The sequence below is a fragment of the Chrysochloris asiatica genome, unplaced genomic scaffold (assembly GCF_000296735.1).
Source record: "Chrysochloris asiatica unplaced genomic scaffold, ChrAsi1.0 scaffold00017, whole genome shotgun sequence".
NCBI classification, from domain to species: domain Eukaryota; kingdom Metazoa; phylum Chordata; class Mammalia; order Afrosoricida; family Chrysochloridae; genus Chrysochloris; species Chrysochloris asiatica.
Genome location: NW_006408535.1, coordinates 12,286,920 through 12,302,782, shown reverse-complemented (window position 1 = coordinate 12,302,782; position 15,863 = coordinate 12,286,920). Strand labels below are relative to the sequence as shown.

Genomic DNA, 15,863 nt, shown 5'->3' with positions numbered 1-15,863 from the left:
TGTTTCTGGACTGTAAGATTACTTCCCCGTTTTTGTTACAAAACTTCTACCTTTACAACTGTGACAGTCACAATTAGTCATCATAACAATTACTCACTGTTGAATCATAAGAATCTTATCCCCATCTCTTTTAACCAGACCCATCTGGACATGACAGCTATTCAGTGGGGTCTCTTTCTTCCACCACACATTATTAAACTAAACTCCCTTTTGAAAACTTGTAAGCCAGTCACTTCATACCTTTATCGTCTCCTCATTTTAGGTAGCCAATGTCTAAGTTGCCTGTCCCTTAGAGGGGATAGCATTGATATTTGATGTGAAGACTCCTTCCATCTCTGTTGGTATTTAGAGTTACTACCTCCATGAAATTAGGGCAAGTTCATCAATTGTAGTAAGTTATCCTCGTTTACTTTATCAAAAATTGTTTCATTCTTTTTTTTTTAAATCTTCCTCTAGTTGAGCTCTGCTTATCAAGCTATCAAGGCTAGGTCAAATGGGTACTATCTGCAAGTTTGGGTGTTCTTGTGTGCCTCCTCTCACTTCATGTCAGCTAGATGCTTTACTCTCAGCTATAGCCCTCTGTGGCTACATCCTTGTCCATGGGCTCAAGTGTCCCCAGGTCTCACCACATTTTGGACCAACCAGCCCTTCCTTCTCTCTCTCTCATCTCCAGATCAATGGGAGTCTGTGGAATGTGGTTGAATTCAGCCCATTTCTTCATTGCTGCCTCCCCCTCCCACTTCCACTTACCAGTAGACCAATATGGTCATCAGCAGGCTTACATGCCTATTCATATGCCCTTTGAGTTTCAGTTTTAGAGGTGGGTTTGTCCTGAAGGAACTTGATTGTTTTCCTTGACGACTCTCCTGCAAACAACTTGCGATTCTTGTAGTAGCCAGTCATATTGCCATTTTTGTTTTGGGTTTTTCCTGATGTTCTTTCTTTGAAGATGTATCTTCTATTGCTTTGGCTGTTCCTGGCTGGTCTGTTTGTCTTTTCTAGTAGGAATGTCTCACCTCAGAAGGCTCTGGATGGGACTCAGGATTCCACCTAAGGTCTTATACACTGCAAAGGCTCCGCAAGAGACCTATTTCACTGGGCAAGTTGTAGAACCCCTTTTAGGTATTCTGATCAGTTATAGGCTGAAGATGGGCTTACAAAATTTCTGTAATCATGTTTTCTGACATTCCTTTCTATCCAACTCAAGTGTCCATTTTACAACAGTAGGCAAGGGAAACCAATATATATAAACAGTCTAGCATCTTAGTATTATTTCCCCTCTTCTGATCCCTGTATCACAAAGCCCTGTTGTTCCAAGGTTGAGCATGCATCATTATTTACTTCTGTCCCATTTAGCCCATGCAAACCTATCTCAGTGTTCCCCTGTCTATCTTGTTCTTCCACCCCCTGCCCCTTCTTGTAGTACTCTCTTTTAAAAACAACAACTAGAGGTATGGGGTCTTGATGTGGTGCTGTAGGATAAGCACTGGGCTGCTAACAGCAAGGTCAGTGGTTCAAACCCACCAGCCACTCCTTGGAAGCCTAGAGGTATGTTGTCCTGGTGTGGTGCTGTTGGATAAGCTTATCCAACAACAGCAAAGTCAGTGGTTCAAACCCACCAGCTTCTCCTTGGAAGCCTTATACTCAGTCATAATGAATTGGAACCAACTCGGCAGCACTCAACAACAAGAGATAAACTATTGCTTATGTTTTCCTTCTCTTCATCTCTCTTTCAATTTTGTTTCCATTCATGGAAAGAGGCAAAATAAGTAGTTATGTTAGTTAGTAAGCCAAACGAACTGATGGCAAGAATTCACAGAGCCAGGAATGCACTTCAATAGATGACTTCTGAATAAGTTTCAATAGGTAGTTAATTACATTTCTCTTGCCAGAGAGAGGGCAGAGGCAAGGGCCTTTTACTGTCAAGTTGTTCTAAAACTTAAAGGACAAGAATTGTACCATGCCTCTGAAAGTGTAAACATTTAGAAGGATAGATTTTATCTATGGAAATTTGAGCAAAACAGAATATATCAAATTGTGATAGGAACCATATTAAACTGTAACTAGGAGTTACATTTATTGAAATCTTATATTTGAATAATTATTTAAGTGATGAATTAAACTGGTTTACACTTATGCTTAAATCCCTTCTTTGCTCCCATATTCCCCTAAAACAGATTACACATTTGGGGAAAAAAATACATCCATACATATAGTTTAAATTTTAAACCACATGTGCAAGAAGCATAGCCATTGGAATCATCAGGTTATAATTAATTATGTGCTAATAATCTGATCCTTCTACATTAGTACCTAATAGGAAATAACTGTCTTCTTGGAAACTAACCTGACAACCTTAAATCTATAAATGAGGAGTCGGTTCCAACCCATAGCGACCCTGAATAGGCTTTCCAAGGAGCAGCTGGTGAGCTTGAACATCCGACCTTGTGGTTCAAACTGACTTTGCAGTCCTGCTCATTAACCCAGAGCACCACACCAGGACTCCACATAGGTGAGGATATAATCTCATTATTTTTCTCTTATATTTTCTAAACAAGGGATACTTTTCTGGCCCTGGCTTTTAAAAACAGTCATGCAACCAAAAATTTTTTCACTGTTTGTTCAACAATTTTTATAAAAAATGATATCCTTTTATTTTTCCCTTTAAAAGTGTATTTTTTAAAGACTAGAGGAAAACAAGCTAAAAAAGCAATTTTTATAATAACTTCTCAAAACAATTTTTAGTAACACATTGTTTGTAAATACACATAAAAGAGAAGCAACCATAGCAAAACTTCTCAGATCATTGATAATTATTCTTAACAATTTGATTATCTACAGTAGTTTTTAAAGGTAAATACTTACCGATTCCCGAAGGTATCCCTGTCCAGCAACATCATATAAACTGAGCCCTATTCTTGTTTGATGAAGCCAAACTTACAATAAACAAGAAAATGAAATGTATCTATTAGTACATATGGACAAAAGGAGATAAAGAATCCAATAATTCTATAGACATATTTCTTATCACTCATATTACTTTTTCAAAACAAAACACCAAACCATAGAATTAATGGCAGATTTCAACAATTCTCCTATGTCTAAAGCTAGAATGAAATTCAGGATACTGTTCTTTACATATTAAACTTGGTGTTCCACTGAACAGGGACCGCTAGTGTCATATTTTGCCTATACTGAAACTCTTTTTATTCTATTGAGATGAATTATAGCAACCAGCTCCTAGTTAAAGATGTAACACATAAGGCCTCACAGATTATAGAAATCACAACTCCAAGTTGTTTAATAAATGTTCCTCAACACTAATCTGTGACAGTTGTGGGTTTGAAACCATCCTCTTTAGGCAATCTGTAATATACTGGTGAAATAAAATTACCAATGAATTAAAATTTAATTAAAACTCTCTGTGTAGCTTTTAACAGTCGTAGTTAGCTAGATTCTTTAAGATATGAGTGTGGTTTTTGTTTTGCTTTTGTTTTTATAACGAACTTGAATTTATTTACAGAAAGCAGAACTCTAGTAAGCTCCAGGACAGAATCATGCTAACAGTATAACAAATCTTAGTCAAAAGACAGAACATTCTGCTATTCACATTGGATAAAATAGTTGTATTACATGAAAAAGGTACTATAAATCCATGGATCAAAAACCTATTTGATTTGAAGCATTCAAGTATAACAAAAGTGAATTACCTTTTCTCATAACATAATTAAAGAACTGCATAATAGAAATTCTTCCATAGGAATCTGTATGAAGGAGTTTAGCAAAGACTTTTGCTGTGAAAAACTGCCTATGAAAAGGAAATAAAGTTTAAAATTATTTGCCAACATAATACAAATATGACTTCTATTTGAATTAGCACATAGTAGCTGTATGTTTAATGACTACATGAGTATTTATAAATATGAATTATTCAAACAAAAAACAAAAACAGAAAAAAATCTAACTGAGAACCACAGAGACCAAAAACATAAAATATTATTAAGTCATACATCTTTGCACTTTTTTCTTTGAATTTTTTTGTATAAGAATAAAGGTCTAAAGTGTCATAAATAATGTGTTTTATTTCTTTTAATAACTTCACACCAATGTGATTTTTTCCCTGATTGTAGATAACTTTATTAAATTTCATTAAAAGCTCCGAGAACTCAAAATGTCATACCACTGGCTTATGTTTTCATTAACATTGATTTGAGACATTTTTAAATGCTTTAAGAATGTTAAATATTTTATTCTTACTTGCACTTTGGTCCAGCTTTTTCACCAACCTTCAAAAAATTTTCATAATTAATCATTGCTTCCTCTCCAATCATAGGTGGTGTCTGGTGTTTGTCCAGCAAGAACCATAAGTTCTTAGAAGTACAGAAATGAAGGCGTTGCATTCATTTTTTGTTAACAAAACAAAATTCAAAAGCATATTAAATATGTCATTTCCATTAAAATAAAAAAGGCTGATAGCAGAGAATTAACATTAAGATGATGATCATTAATAATTCTTATTCTTTTGATAAAAGTGATAAAAACAGCATTTTATTTTATATATACTCAAAACCTAAATCAAGCTCATTGCCACTGAGTTGATTCTGACTCATAGTGACCCTGTAAGGACAGAATACAACTGCCCTATAGGGTCTCCAAGGGTACAAATGCTTATAGAAGCTAACTGTTAAAACATCTTTCTCTTGTGGAGTGGCTGGTGAGTTGGAATTGCCAACCTTTTGGTTGGCAGCTGAGCACTTTAACCCCTGTACTACCAAGGCTCCTTTTCATATATACAGTGTCTCTTTAGTCCATATGAAGCAAGGCCTGTTACCCCTATTTTACAGATGAGAAATGAAGCACAGAGGTGTTAAGTCCATTGCCAACGTCATACACTCAAGGTCATAGAGAAAACCCAGGATGTGAACCTTTGCTGTATGACCGTACAGCCGTACAGCAGCAGTTCTCAATCTTGGTTGCACATTATAATCACCTAGGGACTTAAAAAAATAAACATACATTATACTCGGGAGAGGAGTTCCATGCAAGTTCACAAGGGAACCACTGCTTCAAGTGCCTGAGCTTTCAGACACTTTGCCACACTGATTCTATTAAAAGGCACCAGGAAACATGAAACCCCCCGCAGGATTTCAACAGATGTTAAGAAATGGTTAACATCTAAAGCAACATTTTACTCCATTTTTACCTGTAATTCTTCATTATCTAATAGTTCTCTGCTTTTCCTTTGCAGAAAAACAGCTCTGGATTCTTCTCTTAATTTCTGTAGTAATACTTCATCTTCAGCAGGCAGCTAAAAATACACAGTAGAGGTTTGTTTACATGTAGATTTTAGAAAAAGTTTGTGCTTGATGAAATAAGAATCAATTACCTGAGTAATTCACTCATATTAACACTCCTTAAGAATGCCAGATAAGCAAAATTTTACTATCTTTGCCAATAATGTTACAATTCAGTTTAGAATGTAGCAGATTCAAGTGTATTCTAGCTAACATTTCAAAGTTAACACTTCCATAGTAGTTGTATTTTATATAATTAGTAGGTTTTATTATTTTCTTAGGAGCTCTAGTAGCATAGTGGTTATGAGTCCAGATGCTAACCTCAAGGTCAGCAGTTTGAAACTACCAGCTGTTCCACAGGAGAAAAATGAGGCTTTCTGCTCCTGTAAAGATTCACAGCCTCAGAAACCCTGTACAGGGTTGCTAAGAGTAGGAACTGACTCCACGGCACACCACCACTACCACCACCACACTTTTCAGTAGACTTCACGTTCAGCTATATTAGGTCTATTTTAGGTCACTCTTTTAAGGTTTTACTTTTAAAGTTACTAACCCCTTGTTAACATACGCTCTTTGAATGTTCTCAAATCACATGATTCTATAAACCTCTTAAATCATATATGGTTATATTGTGTTTAAAGTATTATGCTACTTCTGTAATATCTTCGGAAGTCCTGGTGTGGTGCTGTAGGATAAGCACTGGATTGCTAACCACATTGATGGTTCAAACCCACCAGCTGCTCCTTGTTAACACAGTGAGTCAGAACTGACTTGACAAGGCACTAACAGCAACAACATATCCTTAGGCCACAAATGCATAAGTTATTTATAATGTGACTTAGAAGAAAACATTTCTAAACACAGAAAAATGCAAATATGTGAAAAATGTGTTGTTGTTGTTAATGTTGACAAGTCAGTTCAGACTCAGTTTCCCTATATCAGGTTTCTGAGGAGTGGCTGGTGGTCTGAATTGCTGAACTTGGGGGTTAGCATTCTACTGCTTATCCTACAGCGCTATACTTGGAAGAAGTATAACATAGCTATCTTTTATTTTTACTTTTTAAATCTTTTTATTGTGAATTGAGTGAAGGTCTACAAAGCATATTATCAATTTTATATTCAACAAACCACACAGTATGTTTGTTTCATCTTGATTGCAAAGTCCTCAGTGTAACATTACTTATCCTACTTCCTCTCTGTTTATTTCATTCCTCTTCCTTTCCCCATCCTTCTGAATTTTGTCCTTAGGTAAATCTGACTTTTTGATCTTGAATGGGTGACCACTCTATGGAGTGCGTACCTCAGTACTGTCTCCACAGTATACCTAACATTGCTCAGCTGAAAACTGAGTAACAGGGAACCTAGCTAGTCTTTGTAAAACTAGCCTTGAGATGTAAATCTAAAAATCTCCCTAATCTAAAAAAGAAAAAAAGATGCAACATTAATCTCTAACACTAGAGGAGAGATATAACATACTCACTTTGATGTCACACTGTCCCTTATTGTATAAAGTCAGAGTGAGAAATTCACATACAAATCCTGAATTTCTGCTCACTCACCAAGAGAAGGCAGAGTCAGAGTATTACCCACTCAAAAATGCTGTTCTTTGAAGAGGAGACTCTGCCGGAGGTGTAGGCTGTAACTCTGTCCATGGGTCAGGGCCTCAGACTCCAGCTACAAAGGACCTCTGTCAAGTTGGAGTCACGGCCAAGCTACCTCCTGAGATAACTTGTCAAAGATAAACACCTGAAGTCTAAAGATTTGGACTCTGATCACTGAACTAACATTGTGATTGTACTTGGGAATTCAGTTTCTTTAGTTCTAAATGACTGTTTTAAGGTCTTACTTGCATGCCTTGTCATTACTACCTTGTGGCAGACTAAATGAGTTTATGTATGACAAACCTCAGTAATTCTATTAATTTCTATGACTAAAATGAAATCCAATACAACACCCCTTCAAAAACATTACAGTCTGGCACATGATAATGTAAAATTGATATACATATAATTAAGTGTAACTCTTTAATAAAGTTTTCCATTCTATCTTTTACTTTAGCCTGGAGAAAACTTTTACACCTTATGCAACATGAGTAGCCAAGTAAGTCTGTTGTTGGTGGTGGTTGTGTGCCATTGAGTCAATTTTGACTCATAGTGACCCTGTACACTCTTTACAGGAGCAGAAAACCTCATCTTTCTCCTGAGAAGCAACTGGTAGCTTTAAACTGCTGACCTTGTGGTTGTAGCCCAGCACTAAGGTACCAGGGCTTCTTCAAGTAAGTCTAAATGTTATAAAAAGCCTGACAATATAATGTAATAGAATACAAATTAGAAAAAATGGAGGGTGCAACTTACATTAAAATTCAAGGTTTTATCAGTTCCAAAATATTTTTATAATAGTGATAAGATAAATTACAATGAAATATAAAATTTTAAATAAGATGCTTATTTACTGATTTTTAAAATATAAAATTCTAATCCCATTTTTAAAAGGCTAAAATCTGCAAGACATTTATTCAGAGACCACTTACCCTATAATAAAACCGAGGAATAGTCTTATAGAATTCATTTGTGTTTTTTCTACCTCCTTTCCATTCTGAATAGTATTTAGTAAATAAATCCATTTCTTCATCTTTCAATTCTTGTTCACTTTTTTTTTCTGGTAATAAAGCAGATCAAGCACTGGTAAAGTTCAGTAATACTTTTACTTAAACATCCATATAGTACCATGGTAGTTGTGTGCCCTCAAGTTGGTTGCAATTCATAGCAACCCTGTATATGGTCAGATTTAAAGTTACAGTATCAAAAGGTCTTCCAAATTAGACACCAAATATCTGTATGAACTTTACTGAAATACTGAGAATCACTATCTTCCTCTGTAAACAGATTCTCCCACATATTTAGCCACTTTTCAAAATGCTTCCTCTTCTCTGTTTCACTAAAAGTTGCCTCTTCCTCAAGTCACTGACTCTCCTACAGACTTCTGAAGTATTCCTACTTCATCAACCAAAAATATTTGCTGAGAACCCACTATGTACAGAGCACTGTACTAAGCCATGGGGCCAGCAAAATAGGCAGTCCCTGACCTCATGGTATTTCAGCCTATCCCTTGCAAATTACTGTTCATCTAATTAAAAACCCTTTCTCTGAAGCTTATACTAAAGGTATTATTACCCTCCAACCTAATTGCTGATGGCATCTAGCCATTTGTGGACCATGTTAACAGAGGTCCTATGTGCAATCATCTGGGAAGAATTAAACATTTCCACGGGAGAACCTGGAGTCCTGGTGTGGAGCTGTGGGTTAATGCGTTAGACTGCAAAGTCGGTTTGAACCACAAGGTCGGTGGTTCAAGCTCACCAGCCGCTCCTTGGGAACCTTATACAGGGTTGCTATGAGTTGGAACTGATTTGATGACATTTAACAACAATGGTTGTCCCTAAGCCCTTCAGTTCTCAAAAATTTTACCTCTACTCCACTTCTGACAGTTCTATGGCAAGACCATCTGGTCCTCTTCTGAAACCTTAAAGTTGAATATTGTATCACATCACAAATTTCATTTTCTCTTGGGTACTTAAATAAACAAACCCATTGCTGTCAAATTGATTCCACCTTATAGTGACAACATAGGGCAGAGCAGAATGGCCTCAGGTTTTCAAGGCTGTAATCTTTAAGGATGCAGACTGCCACATCTTTATCCTGTGGAGTGGCTGCAAACCTTTTGGTTGGTTAGCAACTGAGCACTTAACCACTGTGCAATCAGGGCTCCTATTAGGTACTTGTTGTTAAGTACCATCACGTTGGTTCCAACTTAAGAAACCTTCTGCACATCAGAATGAAACACTGTCCAGCCCTGGGCCATCCTCATAATTGTTACATTTGAGTCCATTGTTGTTGAAACTGTGTCAATCTATCTCTTTGGGGTCATTTTAGCTGACCATCTACTTTACCAAGCATTATGTCCTTCTCCAGGGAGTGATCTCTCCTGACAACATGTCCAAAGTATGAGATGATTTTGACTGTACTTTTTCTTCTATTTAGACTTTTTATTGTGATTTGAGTAAGGTTACAGACAAGATCATCAGTTTTATAGTTAACAAATCATACAGTTTGTTTCATTTGGATTGCAATCCCATGTAATAACAATTATCACATGTTCTCCCTGTGGTTCCTATTTCCATTCTACCCTCCTTCTCACCTCTTCTCAATTTTATCCTTGGGTAAAGGTTCCTTTTTTGATCTTGAATGACTGACCATGCCATGGTGAACATAACTTACTAGTGTTGTCCCCCTTATATACCTACTTACCGCTGAAAACTGGGCCACGAGGGTGAGTTCCTTTCCGACCTGAAGGGTGGCTGAGGGTCAGTCTCTAGTCCCTTCAGTGTCTTTCTGACCAGTTGTTGGTTGTTGTTGTTAGGTGCCATCGAGTTCATACTGACCCACAGCGACCTTATGCACAGCACTGCAAAACATTGCCCGATCCTGGGCCAACCTCACTACTGTTGCCAAGCTTGAGTCTATTGATGCTGCCACTTGGCCAATCCATCTTGTTGGGGGTTCTCCTCTTTTTCTCTGACCCTCCACCTTACCAAACATGATATCATTCTCCAGCGATTGGTCCCTCCTGACAATATATCCGAAGTATGAGAGACGAAGTTTGGCCATCTTGGCCTCCAAGGAGCACTCTGGCCGCACTTCTTTCAAAACATATCTATTGGTTTTTTGGCAGCCCATGGCACTTTCAATATTCTCCTTCAACACCATAACTCAAAAGCATCAATTCTTCTATGGTCTTCCTTATTCACTGTCCAGCTTTCACATGCATATGAGGTTATTGAAAATACTATGGCTTGGGTCAGGCGCACCTTAGTCCTCAAGCTGACATCTTTGCTCTTCAACACTTTAAAAAGGTCTTGTGCAGCAAATCTGCCTAAGGCAATATGTCCTTTGATTTTTTGACTGCTGCTTTAGTGAACATTGTTTCCTCAGCATTGCATAGTATTCCATTATGTGCATGTACCTAAGTTTCTTTATCCATTCTTCTATTGATGGACAATTAGACTATCTCCATCTTTTTGCTATTGTGAACAGTGCTGCAATGAACACTGGTGTGCATATATATCTATTTATGTCATGGCCCTTATTTCTTATGAATATATACCAAGTAAAGAGATTCTGCATCACACGGCATTTCTATTTTGAGGAAGTGTCATTATGTTTTCTACAGTGGTTACACCATATTACATTCCCATCAGCAATGTAAGAAGGTCCTTGTCTCTTCATACCCTCACCAGCATTGTTGTTTTCTGTGTTGTTGTTTTTTTTTTAACTTTGCTATTAATGTTGGGGTGAGATGATATCTCACTGTTGTTTGATTTGCACTGGCTATACTTCTTTCAAGGCAAATTTTTTTTGTGGCAATTCATGGTACTTTCAATACTCTTCAGGAACACCATAATTCAAACGCATCAATTCTTCTCCAGTCTTGCTTATTCATAATCCAACATTCACATATACGTGTGGCAATTGATAATACCATGGCTTGGGTCAGGCACACCTTAGTTCTTAAACTGACATCTTTGCCTTCAACAGTTTAAAGAGGTCTGTGCAGCAGATATGCCTAAGGCAATATGTCCTTTGATTTTTTGACTGCTGCTTTTGTGAACACTGTTTATAGACCCAAACAAAATGAAGTCTTTTCTTTGTGTACCCTGATGTTATTTATTAGTCCAGTTGTGAGGATTTTCATTTGCTTTACATTGAGATAAAATCCATACAGAAGGCAGTAGCCTTTGATCTTCATCAGTAAGTAATTCACGTCCTCTTCACTTCCAGCAAACACAGTTGTGTTAGCTACCTATCCCAGGCTGTTAATAAGTCTTCCTCCCATCCTGATGCCACATTCTTCTTTATATAGTCTAGTTTATAGGATCACTTTTCAGCATACAGATTGAATAAGTATGGTAAAAGGACACAACACTGGTGCACACCTTTCCTGATTTTAAACCATTCAGTATCTCCTTGTTGTATTCCAACAATTGCCTCTTGGTCTGAGTACAGGTTCCTCATGAGTACAATGCAGTGCTCTGGAATACCCATTCTCTGCTTTCTTCATGTATGGTGTTCTTGATGTTATCCCACAACTTCTCTGGTCTTTGGTTATTAGTGTCTAGATAGAGGGGTCTCTAAATTCAGATGGGATATACTAAATGCTAAATTCAGATGGGATATACTAAATGCCATATTTTTGTTCTCATGGACTTGTTTCAATTTTCTTCTGCATCAGCCTGAAGTTGCATATGAGCAATTAATGGTATTTTCCATAGTTGGCCCCTGACCTTGTTTTGAGTGTGATATTTAGCATCTTTATTGTTTCTTCTTATGTTGTTGTTATGTGTCATTGAGTCAGTTCTGATCCATGGTGACCCTGTACAGTGTTTCCTAGGAGCAATTGGTGAGCTTGAACCACCAACCTTGTGGTTCAACCAACTTTGCAGTCTAGCACATTAAACCATAGCACCATACTGTGCATTCCATCTAGTGTGTCAAAGTGCTGAATCGTCATTTATGTTGTTGAATAAAGTATGTGTAATGAGTTAAGTCATAGTCTTAAAAAGTTCTATAATGTGATCTCCAGCATTGTTTCTATCACCAAGGCCTTATTTTCCAGCTACCGATCCTTCCTTTTTGTTTCCAACTTTCACATTCCAATCACCAGTAATTTTCAATGCACCTTAACTGTTTGATCAATTTCAGACTGAAGAAGTTGGTAGAACTCTAATTTCCTCATCATTGGCTTTAGTGATTGGTGTGTAAATTTGAATAGTGGTATTAACTCATCTTCATAAGTATATGGATATTATCCTATCAAAGAAAGCATTGTACTTCAAGATTGTTGTTTTTGCTGTTAAGTGCTGTCTAGTTGGTTCCAATTCATTGCGATCCTGTATAGGGTTTCCGAGGAATAGCTGGTGAAGTTGAACTGCCGACCTTGCCGTTCAAACCAACCTTGGGGTCCAGTGTATTATCCCACAGTGCCACACCAGGACACCTGAAATTCTCTTTTTGATGATGAATGCTGCCCATTCCTCTTCTGTCTGTTGTGTGTGGCACAGTAAGCCATATGATGGTACACTTCAAAATGGCCAAACCAGTCCATTTCAATTCACTAATGCTTAGGTTATAGATCATTATGTGTTCCATTTAACTTTTGATGACTTACTTTCCTAGATTCATATTTTGTAAATTCCAAGTTCTGATTATTAATGAATGTTTCAGTTGTTTCTTCTCATTTTGAGTTGTAACCCATCAACAAATGGTGGTCTCAAAAGCTTGGCACCATCCACATCATTAGAGTTAATTCTACTTGGAGGAGGCAGCTCTTCCCTAGTCCTATTGTGAATGCTTCCAATCTAAGAGCCTCATCTTTTGGCACTATATGAGATAAGGTTCCACTACTTTTCGTAAGTTTTTCAGTGGTTAACCATTCAGAAATCATCTGCCTTTCCTTCTTTTTAGTCTGGAAGCTCTACTGAAGCCGATCCACCATGGTGACCCTTCTGTTTATTTGAAATACTGGTAGCACAGTTTCCAGCATCACACAAGTTATGGTGAAGCATGCACTTGGTTTTGTTAAGTGCTGTTGATTTTGTTCCTATTCATAGCCACCTTGTATAGGGTTTCCAAGAAATGGCTGGTGGGTTTGAAACATTGACCTTGTGGTTAGCATTTCAGTGCTTATCCTACAGCACCACACCAGGAGTCTGGAGTAGGCACTTGTTGTTATTGTTAAGTGCCTTTGAGTCAGTTCCAACTCACAGCCACTCTGTTTAGTGTTTCCAAGGAGCGGCTGGTGAGTTTGAACTGCTGACCTTCTGGTCCAGAACATTAACCCACAGCATGAGTAAGTGCTAAATGCCTTTTGAAATGGATTTATTGACTAGATTAGCCTAAACCACTCTGAATGCTTAATAGTAGGTAATATTTGGGCATATTATAGTGACCATTCTTCGAGGCCTAGTTTTTTAGCACATTTGAATTTGTTGCTACAGTCAGAATCCACACACACAAACAGAACCGTATAGTGACTGGCAATCCAACATTAATGAAAGAAAATTCGTGGTACGGGAGGGGACAACTGTGGGAGGTACATTCTTAGGTAGGCAAGAACGGAATCGAGCATAAATGATGGGATCTAGTATACTCATGTGGTGCTGTGGGTTAATGCACCAGACTGCAAAGTCGTTTGAACTGCAAGGTTGGCGATTCAAGCTCACCAGCTGCTCCTTGGAAACCCTACACAGGGTCGCTATGCGTTGGAATCGACTCGATGGCACTTAACAACAACAGTATACTGATGAAAGAAGTCTTAAATAGGGACTTACACAAGCTATACAATTTACTAATTATTTTATTGTCCCTCCCCACATTAAAGTTTAAGTTCTACAAGGACAGAGATTTTTGTCTGTTTTTGTGCACTGCTCACATAACAAGCTCACATAGTTTTTGAGCAACTAACACATAACGAGCATGCAATCATTTTGTTAAGGAATGACGTGGGTTCAAAAGAGAATGGGAGGAGAAAGTGGAGAAAACAGAACTGTAGATAGCTATTTTGAAAAGTGTTCCCATAACTGTTATTGTTGTTAAGTGCCATCGCGTGGATTCTGACCAATAGCGACCCTGTATAGGGTTTCCAAGGAGCAGCTGGTGAGCTTAAACCACCGACCTTGCAGTTCAAACGACTTTGCAGTCTGATGTATTAGCCCACAGCGTCACACCAGGAGTCTGTTCTTATAATGGATTTAGAGAAATACGCCAGAAGCTGGAAGGGGATTTGCTTTTTTTTTGAAGTACAGGAATATCACAGCAGTGCTAATAGGAATGATTCGGTAATGCAGGAAAATCTGATGATACATGAAATAGGATAATGCAGGACGTAACGCAGTGAATAGAAGAAAAGGAATACTCTAGAGTTAGAGTTAGGGGACTTTCTCAAATAGGAGCTTAGCTACTTCATCATTCCAACAGTGGAGGCGGAGTGTATGGATGTCTATGCAGGGGCAAACAGAAATGGCAAATGAGAGCAAGTGAGGTTCTGCTCAGACTGTTTCTATTTTCTCACTGATCTAAAAATCAAGTTCATCAGCTGAAAGTTGTTATGTGCCGTGGAGTCGATTCCGACTCACAGCAACCCTGTACAGGGTTTCCAAGGCTGTAAACCTTTAAGGGAGCAGAAAGCCTCATCTTTCTTCCACAGAACAGATGGTATTTTCGAACTGCTGACCCTGAAGTTTAGCAGCTTGATTCATAACCACTACGTTACCAGAGGTCCTTCAGCTGAAAATAAAGTAGGACACATTGGAAGTCTGGAGGGGTGGAAGGAATTGCCTTGTTATTAAGAACGGTCAAATGGCTTCTGACTCATAGAGACCCTGTATAGAGTTTTTGAGGAGCATCTGGTGGGCTTGAACTGCCAACCTTGTGGTTCGAAGTCCAGTGCTTATCCTACAGCACTACACCTGAAGCAAGTTAAAAGTGATTAAAAACCTAGTTCGATTGTTGTTGTTAAGAACCATCGAATCGTTTCCAACCCATAGCGACTCTGTATAGGGTTTCCAAGGAGCAACTGGTGGGTTTGAACTGCCAACCCTGCAGTTCAAGCTAACCTGTGGTCCAGTGCTTATCCTATAGCGCCACACAGGGGCTCCAGTTTAGGTTAGTAGGCATGAACTAAAGGAGAAACAACTCACCACGGTTCTGTTTTTTTCCAATCACTTTCAGCTGCCCTGGGTGCAGAAGAATAAAATGAAAGATGGATTTCACCAGAGTGGTTGACAGGTTAGTGTGAAGCAAAGGGAAAGGGAGAGGAACAATGGACTATGAAATCAGGGATGGAAAAGGAGGGACAAGCACATGCAAAGTATGACAGTATGAGGCGGTAAAATCAATGGATTATAAATCCTCGTAAGGTCGGAGGGTTGTGAGCTTACTTTTTCAGTTACTCCTCAAAAATCAAGATCAAGATTATGGAAGTGAGCAGCTAAATCGGCTTTTCCTTCCCCTCAATCTTCTCTCAGGGAAGCTGGGACCAAACCACTTTAGATCCCTAAACACAATCCACTCCGTCCCCTTTGTCAGGAGATGCTTGATAGAAGCGAAGAGTGACATTCCCAGTGGCTTTTCCCTCCCCCTCACCCGAAGTTTAGGGCCGGGCTATCCCAGCGGGAGGCTCCTCCCAAACTCACTGTTTGGACCGGAGCTGAGCGTCGCTAACCGCCGGCGAAGAACTTCTTTCCATTCCATGGCCGCAGCTCCTGCATTTGCTGTTTACTAACTGCTCCACCCCTCGACTAGGTCAGACGTCAGAGGCCTCCAGACACCCGAAAGGGTCGGGATAGCGCTCAATCGGCCATCTTGGGCATGGGCGGAAGTCTGTTAAAGAATTAAAACGTGATTACTGTAGCCGCAGCGGAGAATACTACGATTACGCTAAAAGCGGAAATATAAATGGAAAGTGACCCATCATAAGGAAGCCTCCCAACTTCATCTATCTCGATTTTAATGG

The 15,863-nt window shown here is 38.5% G+C and overlaps 1 protein-coding gene across 1 annotated transcript in view; it reads right to left on the bottom strand.

The window, feature by feature from the left end:
* The window catches only part of PPP2R3C (protein phosphatase 2, regulatory subunit B'', gamma), a 29,591-nt gene extending 13,974 nt beyond the window's left edge, over nucleotides 1-15,617 (bottom strand). Inside the window, exons 1-6 of the mRNA XM_006835349.1 lie at nucleotides 15,544-15,617; nucleotides 7,825-7,952; nucleotides 5,204-5,308; nucleotides 4,258-4,370; nucleotides 3,711-3,808; nucleotides 2,866-2,936 (exon numbers count right to left, since the gene is read on the bottom strand). Coding sequence (XP_006835412.1) covers nucleotides 2,866-2,936; nucleotides 3,711-3,808; nucleotides 4,258-4,370; nucleotides 5,204-5,308; nucleotides 7,825-7,952; nucleotides 15,544-15,601 — 573 coding nt within the window. The 5' untranslated portion in view covers nucleotides 15,602-15,617. The remainder of the gene's footprint in view (nucleotides 1-2,865; nucleotides 2,937-3,710; nucleotides 3,809-4,257; nucleotides 4,371-5,203; nucleotides 5,309-7,824; nucleotides 7,953-15,543) is intronic.
* Between the last annotated feature and the right edge of the window lie 246 nt (nucleotides 15,618-15,863).